This window comes from Eublepharis macularius, chromosome 4, assembly GCF_028583425.1.
Source record: "Eublepharis macularius isolate TG4126 chromosome 4, MPM_Emac_v1.0, whole genome shotgun sequence".
NCBI classification, from domain to species: domain Eukaryota; kingdom Metazoa; phylum Chordata; class Lepidosauria; order Squamata; family Eublepharidae; genus Eublepharis; species Eublepharis macularius.
Window position 1 is genome coordinate 15,032,000 of NC_072793.1, and position 25,105 is coordinate 15,057,104.

The window sequence follows — 25,105 nt, forward strand, 5'->3', positions numbered from 1 at the left end:
GCTTACATTCATACACAGCTATATTCCTATTTGTTGAGATTTTTGAATATTCAGGTTAATAAAGTCTATTGATATATGTGAGTGTGCTCGAATTGACATAACAATAGCAGCAATGGTTGTTGTGGGTTTTCCGGGCTGTATTGCCGTGGTCTTGGCATTGTAGTTCCTGACGTTTCGCCAGCAGCTGTGGCTGGCATCTTCAGAGGTGTAGCAAAGGTGCTACACCTCTGAAGATGCCAGCCACAGCTGCTGGCGAAACGTCAGGAACTACAATGCCAAGACCACGGCAATACAGCCCGGAAAACCCACAACAACCATCGTTCTCCGGCCGTGAAAACCTTCGACAATACAATAGCAGCAATGTTTGCTGAAAATTAATTTCCAGCAGAGACACAAATTCCCTTGAATTTTACCGCACTCTTTGTCCATGTTTGCTCTTTTAGCATTTCATATACTTTAATATTCTAGGAAGATCATCGTACCAAAAAATTTTCTTTGGATGACAGTGACCTTGAAGCCCGTCTCAACAGTTGGAATCTTGGGGTAAAATAAATATACTTTCTTTTGCTGACTTCAGGACAAACTTCACTGCTAATTTAGTCTTAGCCTCCAGAATGGTCAACAAGATCTTGCACAAGAATCTGTTTTAAAGTTTGGAAATTGGAACAAACCTGAGACTCATAAAGATAAATGGAGTTTATGTTCAGATAACAGCATAGGCTGTGTTACCAAGGCAGCCTGTTCTTTGTAGAAACGCTGGCCGTACCAGAAGCTACACTATTAAGTGGAATGAAATCAAAAGTAAACCTTCCCTTGCCATTTTTAGTATAGTGGTCTGTAAAAAGCCAGCCGAAGAATTGCCTTGCACATGTGATCCACCTTGAGAGGCTGAAAGAGCAGGGATTATTTTTTTAAAAAACAAGCGTTCCTGAAAGGGGCCTGGAACTCTAATCCTGTAAGCTCTTTTTCTCTGCTATAAAAGGTTTTACTTTGGAAGATACTTAAATTCATCAGTGCTTTACCTGAGTTCAGAGATGCGCTATTTGAGACCTGTAAGATGAAGACTGGTATTTTTTTCCTGTTGATTGCTTGAAAAACTTACGTCTCTTTAACAAATTTTGTTGGTGAAGAAATAGGTGAGGTATGCCTTCTTCCCATTCCACCCACAATTCCAGCAAAAAACCTCCCCTCCAAAAAAAAAAACGTACATTGGTAGGCATAGGTAACCCCGACACAGGTGCCCAAAGGACAAACCAAGCACTTTGCTTGGCACCCAGGGCCAGATCTTAACCCAGACACCCAAGTCACTGCCAGCAGTGCTGGGGCCAGCAGTGCAGGAGAAGGCAACAGGAACGGCTTATGCTGGCCGTCACCTCCCAGACCTGCTTAGCCATCAGCTGAGTCAATGGCAGATCCTAGAATTACTGGCAGCTCGGCTGGGGCTTGGCTTCACAGAGTCACAGAGGTGGAAGGGGCCGTACAGACCTTCTAGTCCAACCCCCTGCCCAATGCAGGATGAGCCTAAAGCATCCCTGACCAATATTCATCCAGACCCTTCTTGAAAACTGCCAGGGAAGGGGAGCTCACCACCTCCCTAGGCAGCTGATTCCACTTCTGAACTACTCTGACCATGAAAAAGTTTTTCCTAATATCCAGCTGGTCCAGTACCTTTCTTCATCTGATTTGGCTTGCTCCAGGCATGCCTCTCAAGTACAAACCTCATCTCCTCCCTACTCTGCTTGCTAGCACGCCGACATCTCTAATAGGTAGACATAGCATTTTTCTTGTATTCATAGCACAAAGGTTGACTGCTCTTGTCATGGGGTGTCACTGGCGGCAGGGGTGACTCAGCTAACACAAATCCCATGCTGCCAGACATTTAAATTGGAAATGATCTTGTCTCTCCTACTATGGAAGGGATGAGGTTTGTAGTTGTCTGCTTTCTGAATTGAATAAGAAGGCATAGGAAGGTACAGATCACATACTTTGTGGTATGAAGTGGTGATATTAAACACATTCAGGAGCATCAGTTCCACAGTAATTCCTCTGCTTTTGTGTCTAGTGATCCTCCAGGCATGTTATTACTCCCTCTTCTCAGTGTTAAGGGTGGCTTTGCTGGAAACAGGTGGCTGCTGTCTGGAGTGGCTGGCGAACACTATTGACAGGGCCAAACCCCGTTTGAAATAACATGGAAGCTTTTCAAATTGGGAACATTTATATTTACTCCCTCCCACTGAATAATGTTTGCCTGTTACTGATTTTTACTTTTCTCATAAAGGGTGTAGTGTCTCTCTCTTATACTCAGTGGGAATCTTGCTGTTGACTTTAGTAGGAAAGTGGACTCCTCTGGAGTAAAGCATTTGGATCAGAAGATGCTTCAGTGTATGCCAAGTGCATCAGCTGCGCCTCTTTGTGTATTGGGGGTTCCCTAATATCCTGTTCTGATGGCAACAATCATTAGATTTTGACAAATGTGAATGTACAGGAGGCTGAGCGAGGTGGGTACATGATGAGGCCCTCTGAACTCTGGCTTTAGATAAAATAGTGTGATCGGAAAATAATTCCATGATTACAACATTAATTATATTTTCTTAAGGCACAGACAGTCTGAATAGTTTCTTATGCATATACTTATTTTTTGTAATGGTTTTTCCTTCCTTTGGTATGTTACTGAGAGGCAGATACAGTAAGACTTTCAATGTTGGATTACAATAAAATGCAAGTAATTCGCTGTTAAAATCAACTGAGTACTACTTTAATCAACTTGTTATTTTCACACAATTTTTTTGTGCTAACAGATTTAGCATATTTGGCAGTTTCGAATATCAGTTCATCTACGGTCTTCCAGTGCAGTCCCACATGGGACTGCGCACGCGCAGGCCTGCCGATCCGGACATTTCCAAGCTCAAAAAATTCACCACCAGGGGGCGCTCTCGCCTCCCACCGCGCAAGCGCGGCAATTTCCCGCCGAAAAACGGCTCTCAAGAGGCAGAGCGTCCCCCCACATACCCTCAGTTCCTTTTTCGCCGCCGATCGAGAAGGTTCTTTCCAGCTCTTCGCTATGTCGGACACTGCCCTCTTCAAGAGATGTGAGTCATGCGATAGAAAAATGACTCGGTCTGATGGCCACGCTCATTGTTTGTACTGCCTGGGGGAAACCCATAATACGCAGGCTTGCAAACACTGCCGAGCCTTCACCTCCAAGGCTAGGGCGGAGAGAGCAGGCCGGCTGCATGCTTCTCTTTGGAAACGGGCAATGGAAGTCCACGATCCACCGGGCGCGACTGGTGATTCGATTAGGCCCGGCCCGAGTTCTGCGGTCCATAGATCTGGCCCGGGTTCCACATCTTCGAGAACTTCGCGTTCCCGTCCCTCTCCCAGCCGCTCGGAACCGAGGGCTTCTGAGCCCCCGACCACGTCATCCCGGAGCGCGTCGGAACCGGCAGCTTCTGGTCGGAGATCGTCGGGCTCGAAGGCGAGTCAGAGCCGTCGATCCTCAACTTCATCTGTGGCCTCGGCGCCATCGGCTCATAAACCCTCGGAGCGACACCGACCTCCTTCGGTTCCGAAAACGGTTCCAATATCCGCGCCGGCTGTGCCTTTGTCGGTTCCGAGAACATCGGAACCATCCTCGGCGTCGAAGGCTCCGGAACCGACTATTGAAAAGAAAAAGAAGAAGCGGAAACACTCTTCTAAAAAGGACACGGAAGTCTTGGAAAGTCTTATTGTGACTCCTACCGCTCCCTCTTCGGAACCGTTGCAAGCGGTTCCGGCTGAGGACCGACGTGCGGATTCGGCTGATCGTGGCTCGCCCAGAGGTTCCATTCAGCGTTCCAGTCCGGTGGGTGATGTTATCATTTTAGACAAACCCTCCACTCCGACGGGGCGCCCGAGGTCGACTTCGAGAGAGGCACGATCATCTGCTTCATCGGGCAGTCGCAGGGGTCGACCCCGCAGGCGCAGTCCACGTTCCTATCGAAGTCGGTCGCGGGACGATCGCCTCAGCGATGATCCGGCTGGATCGTATTACAGTGAGAGAGCCTCCCCAATCTCGGACCGACCTTATCAGGAGAGCCCCAGGTCGCCTTCGTGGAGGTCCTATGGGGACTATCGCAGAACACCTCTCCCTTCTGATACCGACTTCCATAGGTCTCGTCGGCATTATAGTGATTCACCAATCTCTGATTCGCCTGACAGAGAAATTGGCCCCACTGATGAGGCTTCTCCTACGGATGATTTCAGGGCGTATAATGACCTGTTACAGCGCATGGCCAAAGCTCTGGACCTTGAAGTTTCTGCAACCGAGTCCAAATTTACGGACAAAATTTTACAGCACATCTACTCAGGATCCACTCCGACAGTGGCTTTTCCTTTGATTGATGGATTTGTGGATTTGTGGAAGGGCCTTCAGTCTAAACCGGCCTCTACGCCCGCCACTAATCGTAAGGTTGAAAATCTCTATCGTCTTAGAGATGACGCTCATCCTTTTCTATCGACACATCCACCTCCATCATCTCTAGTTACTGAAGAGATGCAAACTAGACCTAGACAAGGTTCTGTTTCCACACCAGTCGATAAGGACAGCCGAAAGATTGATGCTTTAGGCAGAAAATTCTATACTTCGGCTGCCTTTGGGATCAAGATAGCAAACTATGCAGCGATGATGGCCGCATACCAATTGTTGCTTTGGAAAAAAGTAGCTGCCTTCGTACCAAAGCTCCCAGAAGATCAGAGAATCTTCCTACGGGTAATACAGGAGGAGGCGGTACGGCTGTCTCGCCACCAGATCAATGCAAGCAGAAGCATGGCGGACACCTCGGCCAGGTCACTCCTCTCGGCAGTAGTTTTGCGTCGTCACGCCTGGTTGAGGACCACGGCGCTGCCTCCTGAGACTAGGAATAGAGTAGAAGATCTCCCCTTTGAAGGAACGTTACTGTTTTCCGAAAAAACGGATGAGTTCCTTTCAAAGAAGAGGACGGACCGCCTGACTGCACGTTCTTACGGTGTGCTCCACCAGAATCCTCAGCAGGCCTCTCGTCCATATTATAGGCCTTTTCAACGAAATCGGCAGCAAAGATACCAACCATACTTGGGGTATGCGTACCAATCCCGCAGAAATTATCAAAGTCCTCAGCCTTCTTTTTACCGGCGCCGGCAAAATCAGAGGGGTAGAGCCAGTTCACAACAGCGACAGGCTAAAGACCTACCTCAAGCAAATAAACAATTCTGACAGTTACAGAGCCCTGACCCCATTTTCGGGACCAGGCTGAGCACTTACAAGGCTGCATGGTGTTCTATTTGTTCGGACAGTTGGGTTTTATCAATAGTTGAAAAAGGTTATAAAGTTGAATTTTTGGATTTACCTTCCTTGAGTCTCCCTGTGTTTATTTCTCAACCACCTTCACAAGAGGTGTTATCTGAGATTTCTGCATTGTTGATTAAAGGGGCTATTGAGGAAGTCCCTGGCACATCATCCTGGTTGGGGTTTTATTCTCCCCTTTTTATGGTTGAGAAAAAAGATGGAGGTCTCCGGCCTATCCTAGATCTCAGAAAACTAAATAAACTGGTTCGAACTAGGAAGTTTAAGATGGTAACATTACAGACGGTCTTAACACTGTTACCCTCGTATTCATGGTTTGCCGTCCTTGACCTCAAGGACGCTTATTTTCACATTTCAATTTTTTCCGATCACAAGAGGTACCTCCGGTTTACGTGTGGTACCAAGGTTTTTCAATACAGGGTCTTGCCCTTCGGTTTGGCTACCGCACCGAGGGTATTTACAAAATGCATGGCAGTTGTGGTGGCCCATTTGAGACTCCAGGGATGTTGCATTTTCCCGTATTTAGACGATTGGTTATTAGTGGGACACTCCCCTGAGGAGGTCGATAGGCAGATCGCTCTCACCTTATCTGTATGTCTTCAGTTGGGTCTTGTTGTCAACCAGAAGAAATCTAAATTGACCCCGGTAAGGTCCCTCCTTTTTATAGGGGTGGTACTAGATGGTGTTAAGAACATGGGTTTCCTGCCTGAGGAGAGGGCATCAAAGATTAAGACCCTTGTTCGTAAATTGAGGAGATGCCGTTACCAGCCGGCACGGTTCCTTCAGGGTTTGTTGGGATGCATGGCGTCCACGACGGCTGTGGTCCCCCTTGCCAGGCTTTTTATGAGAGACCTACAGACGTGGTTCAATTCTGTTTACTCCCCTGAACGGGATTCCCAGGACAGGAAATTTTCCGTCCCCAGACGGGTTCTGCGGTCGCTGGATTGGTGGTTGTCTGACGCCAATCTTATGAAGGGTGTTGAGTTTGGTTATAAACAACCTCAAATCACTATTACAACGGATGCCTCACTGTTGGGGTGGGGTGCTCATTGTGAGGGATTGTATGCCCATGGGGTATGGTCTGAACTAGAACGTACTGAGCATATTAATCTGCTTGAGTTGAGAGCGATCTTACTCGCTTTGATTTCCTTTTCAGATACGGTACAGAACAAGTCCGTCCAGATCTTGACGGACAATACGACAGCAATGTTTTACGTGAACAAACAGGGGGGCACGGCGTCCATGTCCCTGTGTGCAGAGGCAAAGAAGTTGTGGACTTGGGCCATAGAACATTCGGTGTGGCTCCAGGCAATGCACATACCAGGGGCCGAGAATTCTATGGCGGATCATCTGAGCAGATTGGACAGGGACAATCACGAGTGGTCCCTGCAGGACAAATATCTGCTTGCTGTTTTCTCCCGATGGGGGTTCCCGGAAGTGGATTTCTTCGCCTCGGAAGAGAATTGCAAAGTCCAAAAGTATTGCTCCAGGGGAGGAGTAGGCCTAGGGTCTCGTGGGGACGCATTTCAACTTGGGTGGTCGGGTCCCCTGATGTATGCATTCCCCCCGTTTCCGCTGTTGACCAGAGTCGTCAGCAAGATTCAGAGAGACGGAGCATCGGTCATACTGATAGCCCCTTTTTGGCCACGCCAACCGTGGTTTCACGCCCTCTGGAGGCTCCAGGCACAGTGGATTCAGTTACCGGCGGTGCCGGACCTGCTGATTTGGAGGGGAGTGTTACATCACGATATCGAGAGGCTCAAGCTCACAGCTTGGCTGATCACACAAGACCCTTTTTTTCGGTTGATGTAACTAATGTTTTAGAGAACGCTAGGCGTTTTTCCACCAGACAGTCATATGTGTTTAAGTGGGAAAAGTTTTCTTTGTGGTGTCAACAAAAGGGATCGCATCCATTTCAGGCTTCGTTGCCGGAAATATTAGATTTTTTGTGGGAGGTCAAACAGAGGGGTTTGGCTAATAGCTCCGTAAAAGTCTATTTGGCGGCTATCTCAGCCTTTCATCCTCCCATTGATCAGAGATCGGTTTTTTCTCATCCGGTTGCGAAGATGTTCCTGAAGGGTCTGAATAACCTCTTCCCCCCAGTGACAGCTATCGTTCCCCAGTGGTCATTGCCTCTGGTGTTGTCTCGATTGATGGGAAAACCGTTTGAGCCCTTGGCCACTTGTCCTCTTCGACTTTTGTCTCAGAAGGTCGTTTTTCTGGTGGCTATCACCTCGGCCAGGAGGGTGGGGGAATTGGCAGCTTTGTCTCATGAACCCCCTTACCTAAAGGTCCATAAAGAGAAGGTTGTTTTGAGGACGAAGGTGGAGTTTTTGCCAAAGGTGGTATCAAGGTTTCATCTTTCCCAAGATATTACTTTACCGGTGTTTTTCCCTGACCAATCTACGGAAGCTGATAGGGCGTTGCATTCCTTGGATGTTCGCAGGGCACTCCTGTTTTATCTGGACAGGGTGAAACCATTTAGGCGTGACTCTAATTTATTTGTGTGTTACGCAGGGCCCAATAAGGGTAAGAAAGCGTCATCTTGCACCATTTCTCGTTGGGTGGTTCAAACAATTTGGACCTGCTATGCTGCAGCAAATCAACCTTGCCCTCTGGGTGTACGTGCTCACTCTACTAGGGCGCAGGCGTCTTCTGCGGCCCTGCTGAGGGGGGTCCCTCTCCATGATATTTGCAGGGCAGCAACGTGGGCCTCGGCTGACACGTTTATAAAGCACTACGCTTTAGATATCCTGGATAGGAAGGAATCTTTAGTGGGAACTGCAGTGTTGCAATCCATGTTTTTGTGAATTTCATTAAAAATAAATAAATAAATAACTGAATAGATTAATAAAGGACATGAATACAGTGTCTAATTGTGTTTTTCTTAGGTAATGCCACCTCCCTGGCGTTAAGCTTTGTAATCTTCCCATGTGGGACTGCACTGGAAGACCGTAGATGAAAAACAGGTTTTTACTTACCATAACTGTTGTTCATCTAGGTCTTCCGTGCAGGCACACATGCCCTCCCTCCTTCCCCGCTGAGTCTTTTGGTATTTTTTCCTTGTAGACAGCGGCGAGAAAGGAACTGAGGGTATGTGGGGGGACGCTCTGCCTCTTGGGAGCCGTTTTTCGGCGGGAAATTGCCGCGCTTGCGCGGTGGGAGGCGAGAGCGCCCCCTGGTGGTGAATTTTTTGAGCTTGGAAATGTCCGGATCGGCAGGCCTGCGCGTGCGCAGTCCCATGTGTGCCTGCACGGAAGACCTAGATGAACAACAGTTATGGTAAGTAAAAACCTGTTTTTTCCTACTGATACTTAACAATAGACTCAAGCTTACATGACTAGAGGAAATAGATATATAACAACAACAATTGATTTATATACTGCCCTTTAGGACAACAATGCCCACTCAGTGCTATTTAGAAAATGCATTATTACTATCCGCACAACAATCACCTGTGAGGTGGGTGGGGCTGAGAGAGTTCAAAGCTGTGATTGGCCCAAGGTCACCCAGCTGGCTTCAAGCAGAGGAATGGGGAATCAAATCCGGTTCTCCAGATTACCATTCTGCTGCTTTTAACCACTACAGCAAACTGACTTAAGATATTCAGATAGTCTAGCTTTTATGCTTTTATCTCCCACTCCTCTCCAGGCTGCCTCTATTTTTACATTATCCGGCTCCTGGTTTCAGAATTGGGTTCCCTTTTTATGTTGTAGGTTTTCCATGGCTCTCCATAATCATCTCTGTACTTGGATAGTACATTGGTTCTTTCAGAAACTTAACCATAGTTCTCAGAAAGTGATTATTTTCTAAGGTGCAGATTCTTTCCTGACTCTTTCACAGTCCAGTGCTGCAATAATGATAATGATAATAATGATAATGATAATAGATTTATATACTGCCCTTCAGGATGACTTAATACCCACTCAGAGCAGTTTACAAAGTATGTTATTATCATCCCCCCAACAAACACCCTGTGAGGTGGGTGGGGCTGAGAGAGCTCTGAGAGAGCTGTGACTGACCCAAGGTCACCCTGCTGGCTTCAAGTGGAGGAGTGAGGAATCAAACCCGGTTCTCCAGATTAGAGTCCTGGCGCTCTTAACCACTACACTAAACTGGCTCATGTTTATTTTGACCGCACATTGTAGAAGAATGACATACCACCCTCATTAATGCAGCATTGGTGGTCATGAAATCCTTACATTCTTGGAGCTAAAGGGTAAGAGGCAACATGATATGTGTGTATATATATCTATGTATCTCTTGTCCAGAACATTAGAAGATGCTGTTGGCCCTCAGGGCCTTGGTGACTGTTGTATATTCATAATGTCAGCTGTGTGGCAAAATGTGAAAAAAACCCTGATCCACTGTAATCTATAATTTCAAATAATTTGAATAAAGGATTTTTTACCGTTATTATCTGACTATTTAACCTTCCGAAGCCTATTGGATCATTATTACTGAACAAGAATAATTCAGGATACAAGCATAAGCTTATAGCTCCATTAAGGATACCATCCAAATGCCGTTGTTGAATGAGAAGGCTTTGGGTCAGTTCTAGGGCAGTTCAGGCCTAATTTGGAAACCTGGAAAAAAATGGAAAGTGAATCAAATTACTTTGAATTATTTGCATGGGTTCTAGCTCAACCCAGACTGCGAGGGTGGAGGTTCATGCAGTTAATCTTAAGTATATCTTAAGTCCAGGCCACAGGGAGGCGAGTTTTGGCACTTTACTAATCTAGCCTGTGGTCCAGCCCTCACACAAGGATGAAAACCCTTGAAATCGAACACGTGTTTACAATAAGTCAATAAGTGATGTTTGTGAAGCAATTTGAAGAAGCAGATTGTTTTGTTTTAGTTTCATAAGGGCTGTGTAACTGTACCTATATGACACCATAAAAGAGGAGAGAGAGAAATCTTAAAAGGAGTACAAATGAATATCTCCATCTGTTCTTGTATACTAAATCATTATAATGGATCACCCGTGCAAATGAACTGCAGTCTGCTTCATTGGTTTTTGAATACAATAATTGAAACACCTGGCTGTGTTTAATAATTGCAGCAGCTATTGCTTCCCAATATGCTTGATTTAAGGGAAATTGCTAAATATTGATATCCATTTGAGCATGTTCGGATAAAAAACTGATCTAGGATACTTTGTTCCTTGATGCATAACACTCAAACTACGACTGTTTCTCCTTTCTCATCTTTGCAAGTATGGAGTTGTGTAATTTCTTACCTGTAAGCCGTAATCTTTTGAGTGCTCTTCTGTGCAGTGACACTTACTGCGTTGTACAGGTCAGAGCTTTGTTGTGATCAAGATGCTCCGCCTTTCAGATACACAATTGTCTCTTTGGGAAGGATTTTGAGAATAGAGCAAGCTTCTTGCCTTCCAGTTCCTTCTAGATGATTGTGGTATCTTGATTTATTATTATGGGAAGGTGGATGTGTGATTGTGCGCACTTGAGCACTGGGAAAAAATCACAAAATTAAGCAATTGTCTCTTCATGGTCTCTGTGCATTCCCACAATTGGAGCTTAGAACACATGTTCAGCAGTGGCTTGAAATAATGGGAAAATATTCATCAGAGCATCCTGGAGTGGGTTGTAGGGACCATATCACTCCAGTTTTGTTCCATCTGCACTGGCTCCCACTTTGCCCCAGGCTCAATTCAAGGTGTTAGTACTGACATTTAAAGTCCTATAGGACTTGGAGATAGCATATCTGAAGGACGCCTTCTCCCATTTGAACCTACCTGTCCACTCCAGCTTTGGAGTCCCTGCTTTGGGTGCCCCTGCCATCTCTGATTAGGAGGCAACCCAAAAAGGGCTTTCTTGGTTGTGGTGCTAAAACTTTGGAACTCCTTCCCCGTGAAGATTTGTCTGTCTCCTTCTGTTGTTGACTTCTGCCAACTGGTGAAGTACTTTATTTTGTTTGGTATACCCGCAGTAACTGTTACAGGCCCTCCTCTCTGGTTGTGTTGTATTTGTATGTCTGTATGTTTTATTGAAATGTTTAAATATTTTGTATTGTCGAAGGCTTTCACGGCCGGAGAACGATGGCTGTTGTGGGTTTTCCGGGCTGTATTGCCGTGGTCTTGGCATTGTAGTTCCTGACGTTTCGCCAGCAGCTGTGGCTGGCATCTTCAGAGGTGTAGCACCAAAAGACAGAGATCTCTCAGTGTCACAGTGTGGAAAATCACAGTTCTAACGAAGAGAACTGATTCCCGAAAGCTTATGCTACAGTAAAGTTGGTTAGTCTTAAAGGTGCTACTGGACTCTTTTCTGTTCTTCACAGGGGGAAATGGAATTTTCCAAATTCTTTATTTAAAACTTTTCTATGCCACCTTTCTACCCAATTTTAGGGTCCTCAAGTTAGCAACATTTGTGTGTGGGAGCACTCTCATAAACATACATGGTTTCCTTAACCAGCAATGATTTCACTCAGTACTGTGGATGAGAATTTATACTTATTTATATAAGAATTTACATTTATACCCTTATATAAGAATTTATATTTATACCCTTTAACCTGCATGAAGATGAACAAAAACACTCTGGTATGACTTAATTGCTAAGAACAGTGAAGTGACTTCATGTACAGGTACTGGTCCTGCACATTTTGATCTATCACGTTGTCTTGGCCCTTCTTATCAATTAGTACCATTTTTCCAATGACAATATTTGCCTCACATATTATGGACTCCCTGGGAAATGTTGCTGATATATTTATTTCATTATTTATATATTAGTCATGTTTGGATAAATTTGAAGATCAGTAGTCATCTTCATAATTGTTGCTTTTCATAACTGGAACTCTAATGCTGGAATACTTTTGAATAGTTACTTAGTTTTTATTAACTTTTATCTAAAATGATACATGGCTGTTGCCTAGAATTTAAAGTTGTAATGTAGGGAGGGAATCTACGGTGTTACTGGTTTGGGCAGGAAAAATAGTGCCCTGTGGATAATGTATACAGGTTTAAATAATTCACAATGAGCCTGTACGTTTTTGAGCTATTTTTGTCATTTGTAAATATATTTTAGAGCCTTCCTCTAAATTCTGTGGCTTCTGAATGTTTTTGGGAAAGTGTTGTTAGTAGAAAGACTTTATCTAAATCCCATCTCGGGGGAGAAATGTGTTTGGAATCAAATTGAAAAAAATGATTCCATTGCACCCCAAATAACTCCATGTTTACTGGGTGGTGATTGAATGGGCATACTCAGGGAATACTACAGAGTGGACATTTTAAGTGTGGGGGTGTTATACTGGGACCTTCAGAAGGTGGTCACAAAAGATGTACCCCTTTTTCATACTTTGCTTTTCTGCAGGATCTGGCCTAATGTAGCTGTGCTGGTTCTTACACATGCTTGTGTGTGCAAGTGCAATTAAAAATTAGTACTATTGCATTATATATAAAGTGTGTGTACTTACTACTCTTATTACTACTACTAGCTTTCTTCATGGCTGAAATAAAATAATAATAAATAATTAGGGTTAGGAAGGTAACATTTTATTGAATGGGAAGATCAAGAAATCTTCAGTAACAAAATCTTTGCCAACAAAAGTCTATATTCAGGATATTTTAAATATTTTTTTTGGCCATTTCTTCCATTAGGCAAATGTGATTTCTGCATGAATACGTCATGCATTTTACACTTGCTTGTATTTCAAGAATATGTAAAAGTTAGTGTGATTTTTTTTTAAAAAAACTGATATTTGGGAAATGAGAAACTATTGAAGGACAAGCAGAAGAAGATTAATTGTTTCGACACTGAATAGCTACAAATTGATTTATGTGGATGGAATCCAGAAGCATTTAGAGTGTGGCAGTATTAAATTTCAAAGTGCAGTCCTTTCTAAACAGCAAAATGCAAGACTCAGCCACATCTTATTTGGTTGTAAACAAGGAATATTTACCTTTCCTACTTATAGGCTTATTTTATTTTAGAACTCAGTTTTGCATTTCATGCCAAATGAAATATGTAAAATAGCTGGCAATTTCCATTTCCATTAATAGCTGCATTTTGCTTGCATACTTCATGAATTTTTTAAAAAGAAAATTAACTGCCATCTTTATATGTAGGATGGGAATATGAGACTAATAATTCAGTCTCAAAGCCTTGATCCTGTGTTAGTTATTTATATAACATTCCTACTGCAACTGTGTAGAACTTTATAAGGGAAAAGTGGTCAGAAAAATATTTTCGCTAGTAGATAGTATTCAGTATTCATAAAGAACCTTCAGGTCCATGCGCTGTACAATACAATAAAATTGAAGATGGGCGTGGTTTGCATGGTTACGTTCTAATCAGATACAGGCCTGTTTCAAGTTCATTTCTCCATACAGTATAAACAGGCTTCAGAAACCTTAACAATATGAAGCAAAAATTACTCTGCTACTAATATATACTAGGTTTATCCATGTGGCCCATATCAATAACAGCTCAGGACCTTTCCCCTTAGAATTTACAAATGCATCTGAAACCCTCCCCTTGCCGGGATGAATGATAAGATCTTCAATTCAAAAATAACTGTAAGTTCAAATTCAAATCAAATCACTGAGAAAGGAGATGGAAAGGGTGGTGGTCTTTGGGTGTCACTTGAAGGATTTTGCCTGTATCTGTGTCAGAGTAGATCTTTTTGTGCCTTCCCCAAGGGGAGGCATCAGTAAAGAGAGACCGTAGACTTCACTGCTATATTCCACTATGTATTGTCTGTTGCTTGAAGTATGATCATACTGGGTAGTCTATGTTTTTTAATATGTCAGTCTTCGAACTGCTTATCCAGGAGGGCTGTACTGTAAGGAAGTGGCCTTAAGGAGATGCATCAGTAAAGAGAAATGGACCATAGAATTTACTGCAGTAACAGTTCAGTTTTTATTGTGGCTTATAAGCCATGCAAACACAAAAACTATCAACAATTAGTAACTTACCCAAATCCCATTTACAGCATTCACCCAACTCTATAACCACATTTTAAAAATTAAAACCTAAACAATTTATACCCAACGCTATAACCACATTTTAAAAATTAAAACCTAAACAATTTATACATGGGATGTTAGCTCGTCTTGCATTTTCATTGCAGAAAGCAAAAACTTGGTTACAGAGACCATCATTCTTGGGTCAACTCCCGCCAATAACATTTTGAGCACCCTCTGTTCCGAGAACTGGTTTTTTTATCACCCAGCTCTGGTTCCAGAAAATCTGTGTGTGCTTGAACATAAAAATCTACAGTAAAATAACACATAAACCAACAACTCAACCAGGCTATTAGAACCAGGAGTAAAATCTACGATTAGATGGAATAGTTTAATATCTCCTTGTTAACAGTGCAGATGGAAGCGCATTAAGTGTGGCCAATGTATAATGATATCTTCAGACAGTTAATATTCATAAGTAACGTGAATGGTGGTGTGGGATAATTGAGGCTAAATCAAAAAGAAGAGAACATTCCCCATGAGCTTTAGTTAGTAGCTTTGCTTGGCCCTAGTGGTTTTAAAAAAGAAATTGGAAGTTCCAAGGTGGCCAGTTTTTTGTCTATTGGGTTAAACCAAAGTTGGCGATGAGGATCCGTCATAAAGCTATAAAGAAAATTGTTCAGATCATTAATGAATAACAGTCTGGTTCTGTATCTGAAGGCTGCCAACAAGGTCAAATTTGTAAGTGACATATGGTCAATTTCTAATGTGAGGGCCTTAGAAGTTGTACATCTTGGTACTTTAAAATTGGTCTCAATAATTTTAAGTGAATTAATTCAATTGGAGTTATCACTCCCACCAAAACTTGTGCTGCATATAAAAATGGATTTAGTATCTTGGTAGTAAACACTTGAAGTACCATAGGAATATGCCATGTTTCTGTTGTAAACAAAAATTTTACCATTTCCTCAATTTCCCTTTTGGCTTTATCACCAAATCATAATATTACAGTACAAGAGATCTCACAAACAATAAGAAAAATGAAAAAAGATAAAGCTCCAGGCCCGGATGGGCTAACAGCCATGTATTATAAATGCTTGGAAGAAGAACTAATATTGCCACTTCAAAAAGTGATGAATAAAATAAGTGAAAATAAGATTTTACCTCCAGTTTGGCAAGATGCCCATATAATGTTGATCCATAAAGAAGGAAATGATCCAGTGTTGCCTCAATCATATAGACCTATCACATTACTGATTGTGGATTACAAATTGTTTACTTCTATATTGGCAGAAAGTCTCAGAATTGCATAAGAAATATAATACATCCAGATCAGATAGGATTTGTCTCAAAGAGATACATGAAAGGAAATGAAAGAAATGGAATTAGTGGGGGGTGGGGAGGACATAAGATGGCATTTATTTTTTTGGATGCTGAAAAAGCATTTGACAACCTCTCTTGGACTTTCTTACAAAAAATAGTACAAAATTTAAATTGTGGCCCAATATTTGAGAATTGGATACAAGGAATCTATACGAAGCAAAAGGCTAAGATTCTAATTAATGGGGTATTAACAGAAGAATTATAAATTGAAAAGGGGGCTACAAGGTTGTCCATTATCACCACAATTATTCATCTTAGCAATGGAAAGTTTTGCTTCAAAATGAAGACAAGATTCCAAAATTAAAGGTTTGAAAGTGGATGATGAAGAATTTAAATTGAAATGTTATGCAGACGATGTTGCTTTGACGATTTTCAACCCACATGAGACGCTACAACATATTATGGAACACAGCGAGTTTTGGAAATTTTTCAGGATTAAAGTTAATAGGGAAAAAACTAAACAAAAAATTGAGGAACTGTCAGGATATAGCAGTAAATACAGTGAAATATTTGGGCATAAATATAACAGGACAAAAAGAAACACTATTTAAAGATAATTACGAAGTACTATGGAGGAGGATTCAAAAAGATCTTGAAAGGTAGTCAAAGTTAAAACTGTCTTGGATAGGAAGAATTTCTACAATCAAAATGAGTATTTCACTGAAAATTAACTTATTTCAAATGCTATCAATTAGTGTAAAAGATAAGACAATGAAAAGCTGGCAAAGACAGACAAATCAATTCATTTGGAATGGCAAAAAAAGAAGAGTAAGATTTGAGGTACTACAAGATGAAAAAAGAAGAGGAGGACTGGCAATACTAAACATTAAGTTATATTATAAAGCAGCTGGTTTAGTTTAGACTGCAGATTGAATTAAAAACCCAAAGGACAGATTAATATGATTGAAAGGACAGATTAATATGATTGACAGATTAATATGATTCAGGTGGATTTGCCTGAAGGGCTAGATAATTACCTTTGGATGAAGAGAAGAGCAAGGATGCAACATAAAAGTCATGTGATAATAGCTTAATTCAAATCTATGACTCGGTAAGAATGAGGATAAGCCCTCTGATGTCACCAATACTGTTACCAATTGATGCCTTTTGTGATAAGAATCAGAGAAAAGTTAAAACATTTATAGCTTATCAAGATTTGATAAATTCTCAAGGAAAGATAAGATCATGGCAAGAAATTCATGATGAAGGAAATACAATGGCTGATATATTTTCAGGCATTCTCCAGATGAAAAGAAGCTCTTAAGAATTACAAAGGCCAACTGAGGGATGTTACTTATTTTGAGAAGATAATCACGCAGGAAAAGAATCATATCCTGGGCCAAATTTACAAACTTCTACTTCAATATGATACAGAAACAGAGCAAATTAGAACAAGTATGCTAAAAAGGATGCAAAATTTTGAAGAAGTAACATTTCAACAGGCGGAATATTTATGGATTAAGGACATAAAATTTACGGCAAGCCAAACACTTAGAGAAAATTGGTACAAGATGTTTTTTAGATGGTACATTACACCAAAAGGTATTGAAAAAATGGATAAGAAATACGTAGGGTCATGTTGGAAATGTAAAGAAGCAGATGGTTCATTTTTCATATGTGGTGGACATATAAAAAAAAATGGAAAGATATACACACAGATTCAAAAGATTTTAAAAATTGATTTTGCCATGAAACCCTAGACTATGTTGTTGGGAATAGTACCAGATAACGTAGACAGAATACTACATGAACTATTTCGGTATTTGCTGACAGCAGCAAGAGTGGTAATGGCAAGTAAATGGAAAGAAGGAGAATGCCTAACCAGGGATATTTGAAAATACAAAGTGCGGTGATGGCAAAATTGACAAATTAAATAAATAGAAGGCAAATTAAAGAATTAAAGAAATGGGGAAATTATTTTGTTTATAACAGACAAAATTTATAAGATATCTTACAGCGCAAACAGACATGCAGTTTGTTTTTCAACACATTTTATTAAACTGGAAACAGTGAAGAGATTCTCTAGATGTGTTTCCTGCCAATGTCTCTTGGCTGGGAAGGGAGCAAAGGCAGTTTGTGCAGCAGTCAGAGCCATGAAATCCATCTCTCGTCCTGCCCTTGCAGGGGTGAGGTTGAGATGCGGGCTGCTATGGGAAACTGTTCTCTGAGCTGGACCTGAATGGCACTCGTGGAGGATCACAGCGGGTAGGAACAGCTATGCTCCTTGATCACCTGGACGAGTTGCAACCTGCCTGCAAGGGAAAAGACATGTGTGGCAAGAGACCCAGCCCTGTCTGAGCCCCAGCCCAGTCTGCCACATTGTGGGAGGGTGACCATGGAGGAGAGTGGCTGCGGCAGCTCCAGTAACACAGGTCCAGCCCACAACCAGATTATGCATGACCCTCTGGTGAGAAAGCGCTGTGCATCAGAATGGTCTTATCCTGTGAGGGAGATAGGTAAGAGGCTGAACACCCTCTATCAATAGGGAGGGCTGTCAACCCAACTTGCAGCCACATTTCCTTCTCTTCTGGGTGAGGCGTCAGCTCAGGAAGTCTGAACAAAGCTCCCAAATGGGTAGCTGGCGACCCCCTGCTATGGCTGCATCAAGAGCAATTTTCTGGGCAATTGTCTCCATGGCAGGCAGCTGCTGCCACAGATCCCCCCACCAGCGAGCCTCACCTGCAGAGGTTGGCGTTTGGGAGGAATCACTTGTGGGGGGCAGCTGGCACAAATCAGTGAACCAGGATTGCTGCCTCCTCACCTCCTCCTCACCTGCCAGTGCTCCCTCGCCCATTCCCAAGCTGGGATTCTGGAGTGAAAACCTGCAAGGGGACTTGGGTGGTTGTTGTTAGTCAGACATTCTGGACTTTGCTCTTCTTCCCTTGAATTGGGAGCAAAGTGCTTCCAGTTTTCCACGAAGTCTCCCCAGTGCACTTGTGACCCACCACTGTGAGCAGCTACTCTCTCACACAAAGTTCCCACAGCAGAAGGCTGCCGGGCAGAGCTTCCGGCCGCTGCCCATTTACCTGAGTTCATGAGCCACGCAGCTGGAGGTTATGTAGGGTGTGTGGGCTGCCGATTGGGTACGGGGGCTCACTCACCCCAGAAGTGCACGCGGGTTGGTCCCCATGGTAGTTGCCATCCTATGCCCTACACAGGGCACGTGAGTGGGGCCGGGTACTGGGAGGATAGCCTGAGTTTTCCCTCTCAATGGATACCTATGGGCTATGCCTCCTTTTTCGTGGTGTAACTTTCCACTTCTGCAGGGGCATTCCCGGTCCTGGAGTGGCTTTGGAAATTGACTATCTCGCAACCCGCCCCCTCTACCCCCAGTGCAGGACCTTGCAGTGCACTTACGCCTCCACCTGGCTGCCAAGTGTACCAGCTGGCGGCGAACTATGTGCAGTAGTGCGCATTGGGAGGCTGCTGGCGAAGGGGGGGGGGTTATGCCCACATAAGTGCCATTTATGCCTGTGCAAGCCTTAATTCTCTCCCTGTGTACTTTCCACACCTCGCCTTAGGATTGCATAGTTAGTCCTTTAAATCTGAAAATGATTGCATATTGAAATATTTTATAATTTGACTGTATATATAATTTGACTGTAAGATATAAAAAGACTAGAAACAAAGCCCGGTGTGGGAAAAAAATACAATGGGCTCTAGAAAGGGGAGAGCAGGCAGGCAGGCATTCCCTCCTCCTCCATCACTGATCCTGACCGGTGAAGGAGTGGGGTGGGCATTTCCACCTGCTACACACCTGGCCTCAGCAGCATGAAGGGGTGGTGGGCTTTGCTACCTGCTGCATGTCTGATACAGGCCGGGTAAAGGGGGGCAGGCATTGCCACCTGCTCCACTCCTGATCCCAACTGGGTGAAGGGAAAATGGGCATTGCCTTCTGCTCTGTGCCTGATTATGGCTAGGTGAAGGGGGGCAGGCATTGCTGCCTGCTCCAGGCCTGATCTCAGCTGGGTGAAGGGGAGTGGGCATTACCACCTTTTCCTTGCTGGGTGAAGGGAGGAGCGAACACTACCTTCTGCTCCTCACCTGACCCTGACAGGTGAAGGCAGACGGTGGGCTTTGCTACGTGCTCTGCTCCTGATCCCAACTGTGTGAAGGGGGTGCGGGCATTGCCACCTTCTCTGCTCCTGATTCCAGCAGGTTGAAGAGGGGCAGAGATTGCTGCCTGCTTGGCTCCTGATTCCGACAGGGTGAAGATGGGGTGGGCATTGCTGCCTGCTCAGTGCTTTATTCCAGCAGGTTGAAGGAGGCGGGCATTTCCACCTGCTCCACTTCTTGTCCTGGCTGGGTGAATGGAAGAAGGGAATTGCCTCCTGCTCTCTGCCTGATCCCACCCAGGTGAAGGCACTGGACGGGCACTGGCACCTGCTCCACTCCTGATCCCAGCTGGGTGCATGAGTGCATTTTTTTCAGCACTTCCTGGGCAATGTGGTTGGCATTGGCATTGAGTGGCTCGTATGGATCAAAGGTTTGTTTGGTAGTGGGGAGGGGAGCTGCAGACGGTATGGTGCCATCAGCGCCAGCTTTGCCATCACCATCTGTTTCTGTGCGCTTTTCTGTACAATGCAAGGAAAGGAACATCCATGCAGGTGTGCGCACTGGGTTTGAGGAGGGAGGGGTCTCCTTCAGCCTCTGAGCTCCTGGCTGCTGCAAAGGCTTATGTTACGCAGATTAGGGTGTAAATTGGAAATAAAAAAAACAATTATTAAAGGAAAGCCTGGTGGTCCCAGGCATGTGGAGCTGGTTTATGCCCATTCAGTGGCCTGCTGCTGCTGCTGCTGAACTTTGCTTAGATGTCATGGTTCCCCAGGGCCACTCACTGTGACTTAAGAAGTGAGGAGCACCAGGAGGAATGTCATCTGGTCCAGAAAGCCTTCTGGCTTTCTGGGATTTTCTGATTAAAACTGTTAACCCAGTGCCAAATGACGGGGAGATAGCAGGCATGCCCGTTGCATACGCACACACTCACCCCCCCCCCAAGTCTTTCCAGATCAGTATGCCATGCGGAAGGACTGATATGATCAGTTTCCCCCCCTTTCTGTTTGTCTTCTGGCGATTTCTCTTCCCCCCCCTCTTCATTCAACTCAGGGCTAATGGTTTTAGTCGGAAAGGGAGACTGGCAGCGAGCAACTAGTCTAGCCTCCCACTTTTACTAGTAAAAATATAGGGGGGGAAAGAGAGCCATCCTCCCGTTACTTCCTGTGAAGGAAAAACCAACCTTTAGCCCACCCTTCCTGTGCGCTTTTATGCACAGAGCAAGGACAATCCGGCAGCTGGCAGGTTTAAACCAGGAGTCCCAGGCTGCTGCAAAGGACATTAGGGAGAGGAGGATTCACCCCTCATTGTGAAAATGAAACGGCAAGGTAGAGGGAAACAGGGCATAGCTGCAGGACCCAAGGTAGTAAATTATTGGCTTTCTCACTATCATAAAAAAACCAGTTGTTTTTTTCCGTTCACTGCACTGAGCTGGTTGGCAATGGAAGGCTTTCCTGCTTGTGTGCCATGCGGGCGTACTTTGGAAATACCACTTTGCCAGTAAGTTTCCTGCTGTTGTGTGCTCCTGCCAGCATTTGCCTTTTTTGGGGTCCATTGATGTGTGAGTTTTCATGTGCTTGAGGAGAAAGTCATTAGATCAAAAGGTTTTGGATGATGCAGTTTTTGGTTAAGCATGACTAGAGCCTCGTTTCTCTACCCCCCCCCCAAGAACAGTGTGTGTGTGTGTGTGCGTGCGTGCGTGCGCGTGTGCGCACGCGCGCATGCACACTGCGCAACACAGCACTCATGTTGACTTGTGCCTTTGCAAGCATTCTTTGAGGTCCATAAACACACAACCACTCTCTCAAACTTAAACTCCTTTCTTAAACATAAACCAGAACCCTCAAACTGTTTCAGCCCATTGTGTGTGTGGCCAACAGACAGACACACAATGGGCTGAAACTCATGAAAACATGGGGGAGAAACCCCCCCCCCAATAGATCAGTTCTGCGCTGGTGCCGGCTGACCTGGAAAAAACCAGTAATGCAACAGAGTTATTCTGGAACCCCCCCCCCCCCCCAAACTGAAACTGAAATGGAAACTTTCTTGGTTGCATTATGTGATTGCCTAGCATATGAGGCAGAAGATTCTGGCCTTAGGCAACTTTCATCTGATTGCAGCTTGGAGAGCCAGTGTGGTTTAGCGTGTTACCTTACAGGGTTGTTGAGAGGATAAAATTGAGGAGAGAAGAATGATACAAGCCACTGTAGGTTCCAATGGGGAGAAAGGTAGAGCATATAGGAAATAAATACGTTGGATAAAAGCAGCAGACACAGTGGTGGCGGGGAGCTGTTGGCCCTATATGATGTTTCCTTCTTTAATTTAAAATAATCTGATATTGTATAAACTGTATTTTTGAAAGGTGTTAAAAGTTGCTTGGATATTTACTGTGCTGTGACTTACACAGATGTCTATTTGCTTTACCATATTATGGTATCCTTTCTAAGAGTAAAAGAGAAGCGCTCGTATGTTTGAGAAGAAAAATTGCTGTTAATCTAACAGTCTTTTGATCAAAGTTCATATCACATTCGAATAAAATTGAAGTCCAGTAAGAATTTGAAGACCAACAAAATTTTCCAGGATATAAAACTTTCATGAATCAAAGCTCATTTTATCAGATGAGATGTTAGGACATGGTACTTTATTCTTTCATGTAGGTTTAATTTTTTGTGGCTTAATTTAGATAGTGTATTTCATCTAAGGAGCTTGTAGTGGTATTTGAACCTCATAACAATCCTGTGGGGTTAAGTTAGTTGAACTACTGTAAAATCAAAAAGAGTCCAGTAGCACCTTTAAGACTAACCAATTTTATTTTAGCATAAGCTTTCGAGAATCACAGTTCTCTTCTTCAGATGCCTGATACAGATGCCTGATGTATCAGGCATCTGAAGAAGAGAACTTGATTCTCGAAAGCTTATGCTAAAATAAAATTGGTTAGTCTTAAAGGTGCTACTGGACTCTTTTTGATTTTGCTACCACAGACTAACACGGCTAACTTCTCTGCATCTTGAACTACTGTGTTCATCTTCATGGCTTCTGTGCAGTCCCCAATGTGTGCCTGCACCGAAGATCACTGGATGAACAATCGGTAAGTGCAACCCTGTTATGTAGGCCATCCAGTCAAACTCATGACAGATCTGGGTTTCAAAAAATGTTAGCCACCTTTTCACTGAAAGGAGGACACGTCCTGAACTGCTTAGAACTAAGACGTTTTAAGTTTTTACTTTTAAGATGCTTACATAATGCTTTAAAAAAATCCATATAGCATAATGGCCTCTGTATTAAATTTCTATCAATGTCTGTTTTCTAGCTGGAAAATCCCAGATACTTGCGTGAGAAACCTATACCCCTGTCACTGGTAGGTACTGTTCTGTTATTTTGGTTTGTAATAAACAGTGTTCTCCTTGTGAATTACCTCCAAAGACAATGTTGAGTATGTGCACAATCTTTTCAATAGATGTCACCCAAGACTGGAATGGGGAAAAACAGCATTTCTCGGGATGAAAAAGTGTTCCGTATGCATGAAAAAGAGGTAATATTTTTCACTTAAACTCTATGTAGAGTTCTCAGCCTAAAATGATAGACAGAATTCATATATTGATTCATTTGCATTTGTCTGACAAACTTAAAATAAGAAATTATCACCATGGAAAGCTCTGTTCTGTTTAATCTTTCTTAATATTGTGCTTGACAACCAAAAAACAAAAGCTGCTTCCTGCTCTCCATCAAATCGCCCATTAGTTTATATGCTGGTTTTGCGGAACAGTAAACATAGAGTAACTTTGTGTAGCATTTATACCTTGACTTTCTCTGTATTGTCTCATAGCGGTTCCAAAATTTGATTAAAACGGTATTAAATCCAAGTAAAAATAATCCCCAACAGCAAACACAAACCAATGCCTCCAAAAAAATGTATACTTCTGTACATGCTGTTTCAAACCATATCATCATATAGTATTATAATGATTTTAAGTAAATGTGTGATGTGGTATAGATGAAGAATAGGGGTGAAAGAGAGGGATGAGGGAGTGAGATGATTGGCTGATGACTGAGAGTGTGGGCCGAGTGAAGGCAGTTTTAGACCGAGAGTGAAGAGAAAAGATTCAGTCAGGGCAGAGCAGGCAAGCTGTGTGCGCACCTGAGCATGTTTAAGCAGTTCTGAGAGAAATATTGAGTCTGGTCTTAGGAGGCAAGCTGTGTGCAGCCTGAGTATTTTAAGCAGTTCTGAGAGAAATATTTAGTCAGGAGAAAGCAGGCAAGCTGTGTGCAGCCTGAGCTTGTGTATGTTGTCTGAGAGAAATATAACCTGTGTGGAAGCCTGAACTGTGTGTTTGTGAAAGAACATTCAGTCAGGGAAAAGCAGGCAAACTGTGTGTGCGCCTGAGAAAAGGTCTTACTTGTAATTGAGAGATAAATTAATATCAAAAGCAGGCAAACTGTGTGTGCACCTAAGAGAAGATCTGTGTGACTGAGTTTAAGTAAAGTAACTTTAAGAATTGAGAACTATTCTTTTGAAACCATCAAGCTTTAGAAATGAGATGAAACCGATATGCTTCTTATAAAAATAAAAGTTTACTTTGTTTTTTTAAAATATCCCAGAGTATCCTTCATTCCTATATCCCATTCCTATTCTCAGGGCCACATAGTACCATGAAAAAGCCTGACCCTTGGGCACGTTACTAAAGGGGAAATTTGGATAAAATACCTTGGAATATAATATTCCTGGTGGCAGCAATCTACCCAGAGGGTGTAAGGGAAAGATTAAAGGCAAAATCTACCCAAGAGGAAGAAAGGGGTTGTAACAAGTATTTTCTTTAAAAACTGAGGGAAATATGCTCTCGTTCTGGGAGCCTGTTCCATAGGGTTGGGGTTGTCACAGAAAAGGAACGGACTGTATCAAAAGCCAAGCAACCAGCCATTGTTGGGTCAAATCAAAACTGATGGAAGGGTTGCAACCAGTGTACAGGATTACTTTTTGTATATATTTAACATCTTTCTAGGTCCAACTCGCATAAAAACATATTGGGTGGATCCTTCTCCAATCCTACCAACACATGGAGCAAACCATTCATTCATTCATTCATTCATTCATTCATTCATTCATTCATTCATTCATTCATTCATTCATTCATTCATTCATTCATTCATTCATTCATTCATTCGCCACCTCTCCATTTGGCTCAAGTCTAAGGACTCTTTAACTTCAGAGCTACTTAAGGTGGAGAAGGGTTACTTAGAGGATGGTTGGCTCTACCTCATTGAGTAGTTTGGAACCTGAAGGTCATCAGCATATTGATGACGCTCAACTCCAAAACTGTGGATGATTACTGTAGGGAGAGATAGTTTTCCAGATACACGCATTCCAGGTCTTGTGTGTTTTTTATTTGTAAATCAAGATGTATTTGTTTACGTTTTAAAACTATTTC

At 43.2% G+C, this 25,105-nt stretch overlaps 1 protein-coding gene across 1 annotated transcript in view; it reads left to right on the forward strand.

Moving 5' to 3' along the window:
* The window catches only part of CEP112 (centrosomal protein 112), a 464,588-nt gene that overhangs the window by 56,787 nt on the left and 382,696 nt on the right, over window positions 1-25,105 (forward strand). Inside the window, exons 6-8 of the mRNA XM_054976905.1 lie at window positions 469-543; window positions 22,990-23,037; window positions 23,137-23,211. Of these exons, the coding sequence (XP_054832880.1) occupies window positions 469-543; window positions 22,990-23,037; window positions 23,137-23,211 (198 nt within the window). The remainder of the gene's footprint in view (window positions 1-468; window positions 544-22,989; window positions 23,038-23,136; window positions 23,212-25,105) is intronic.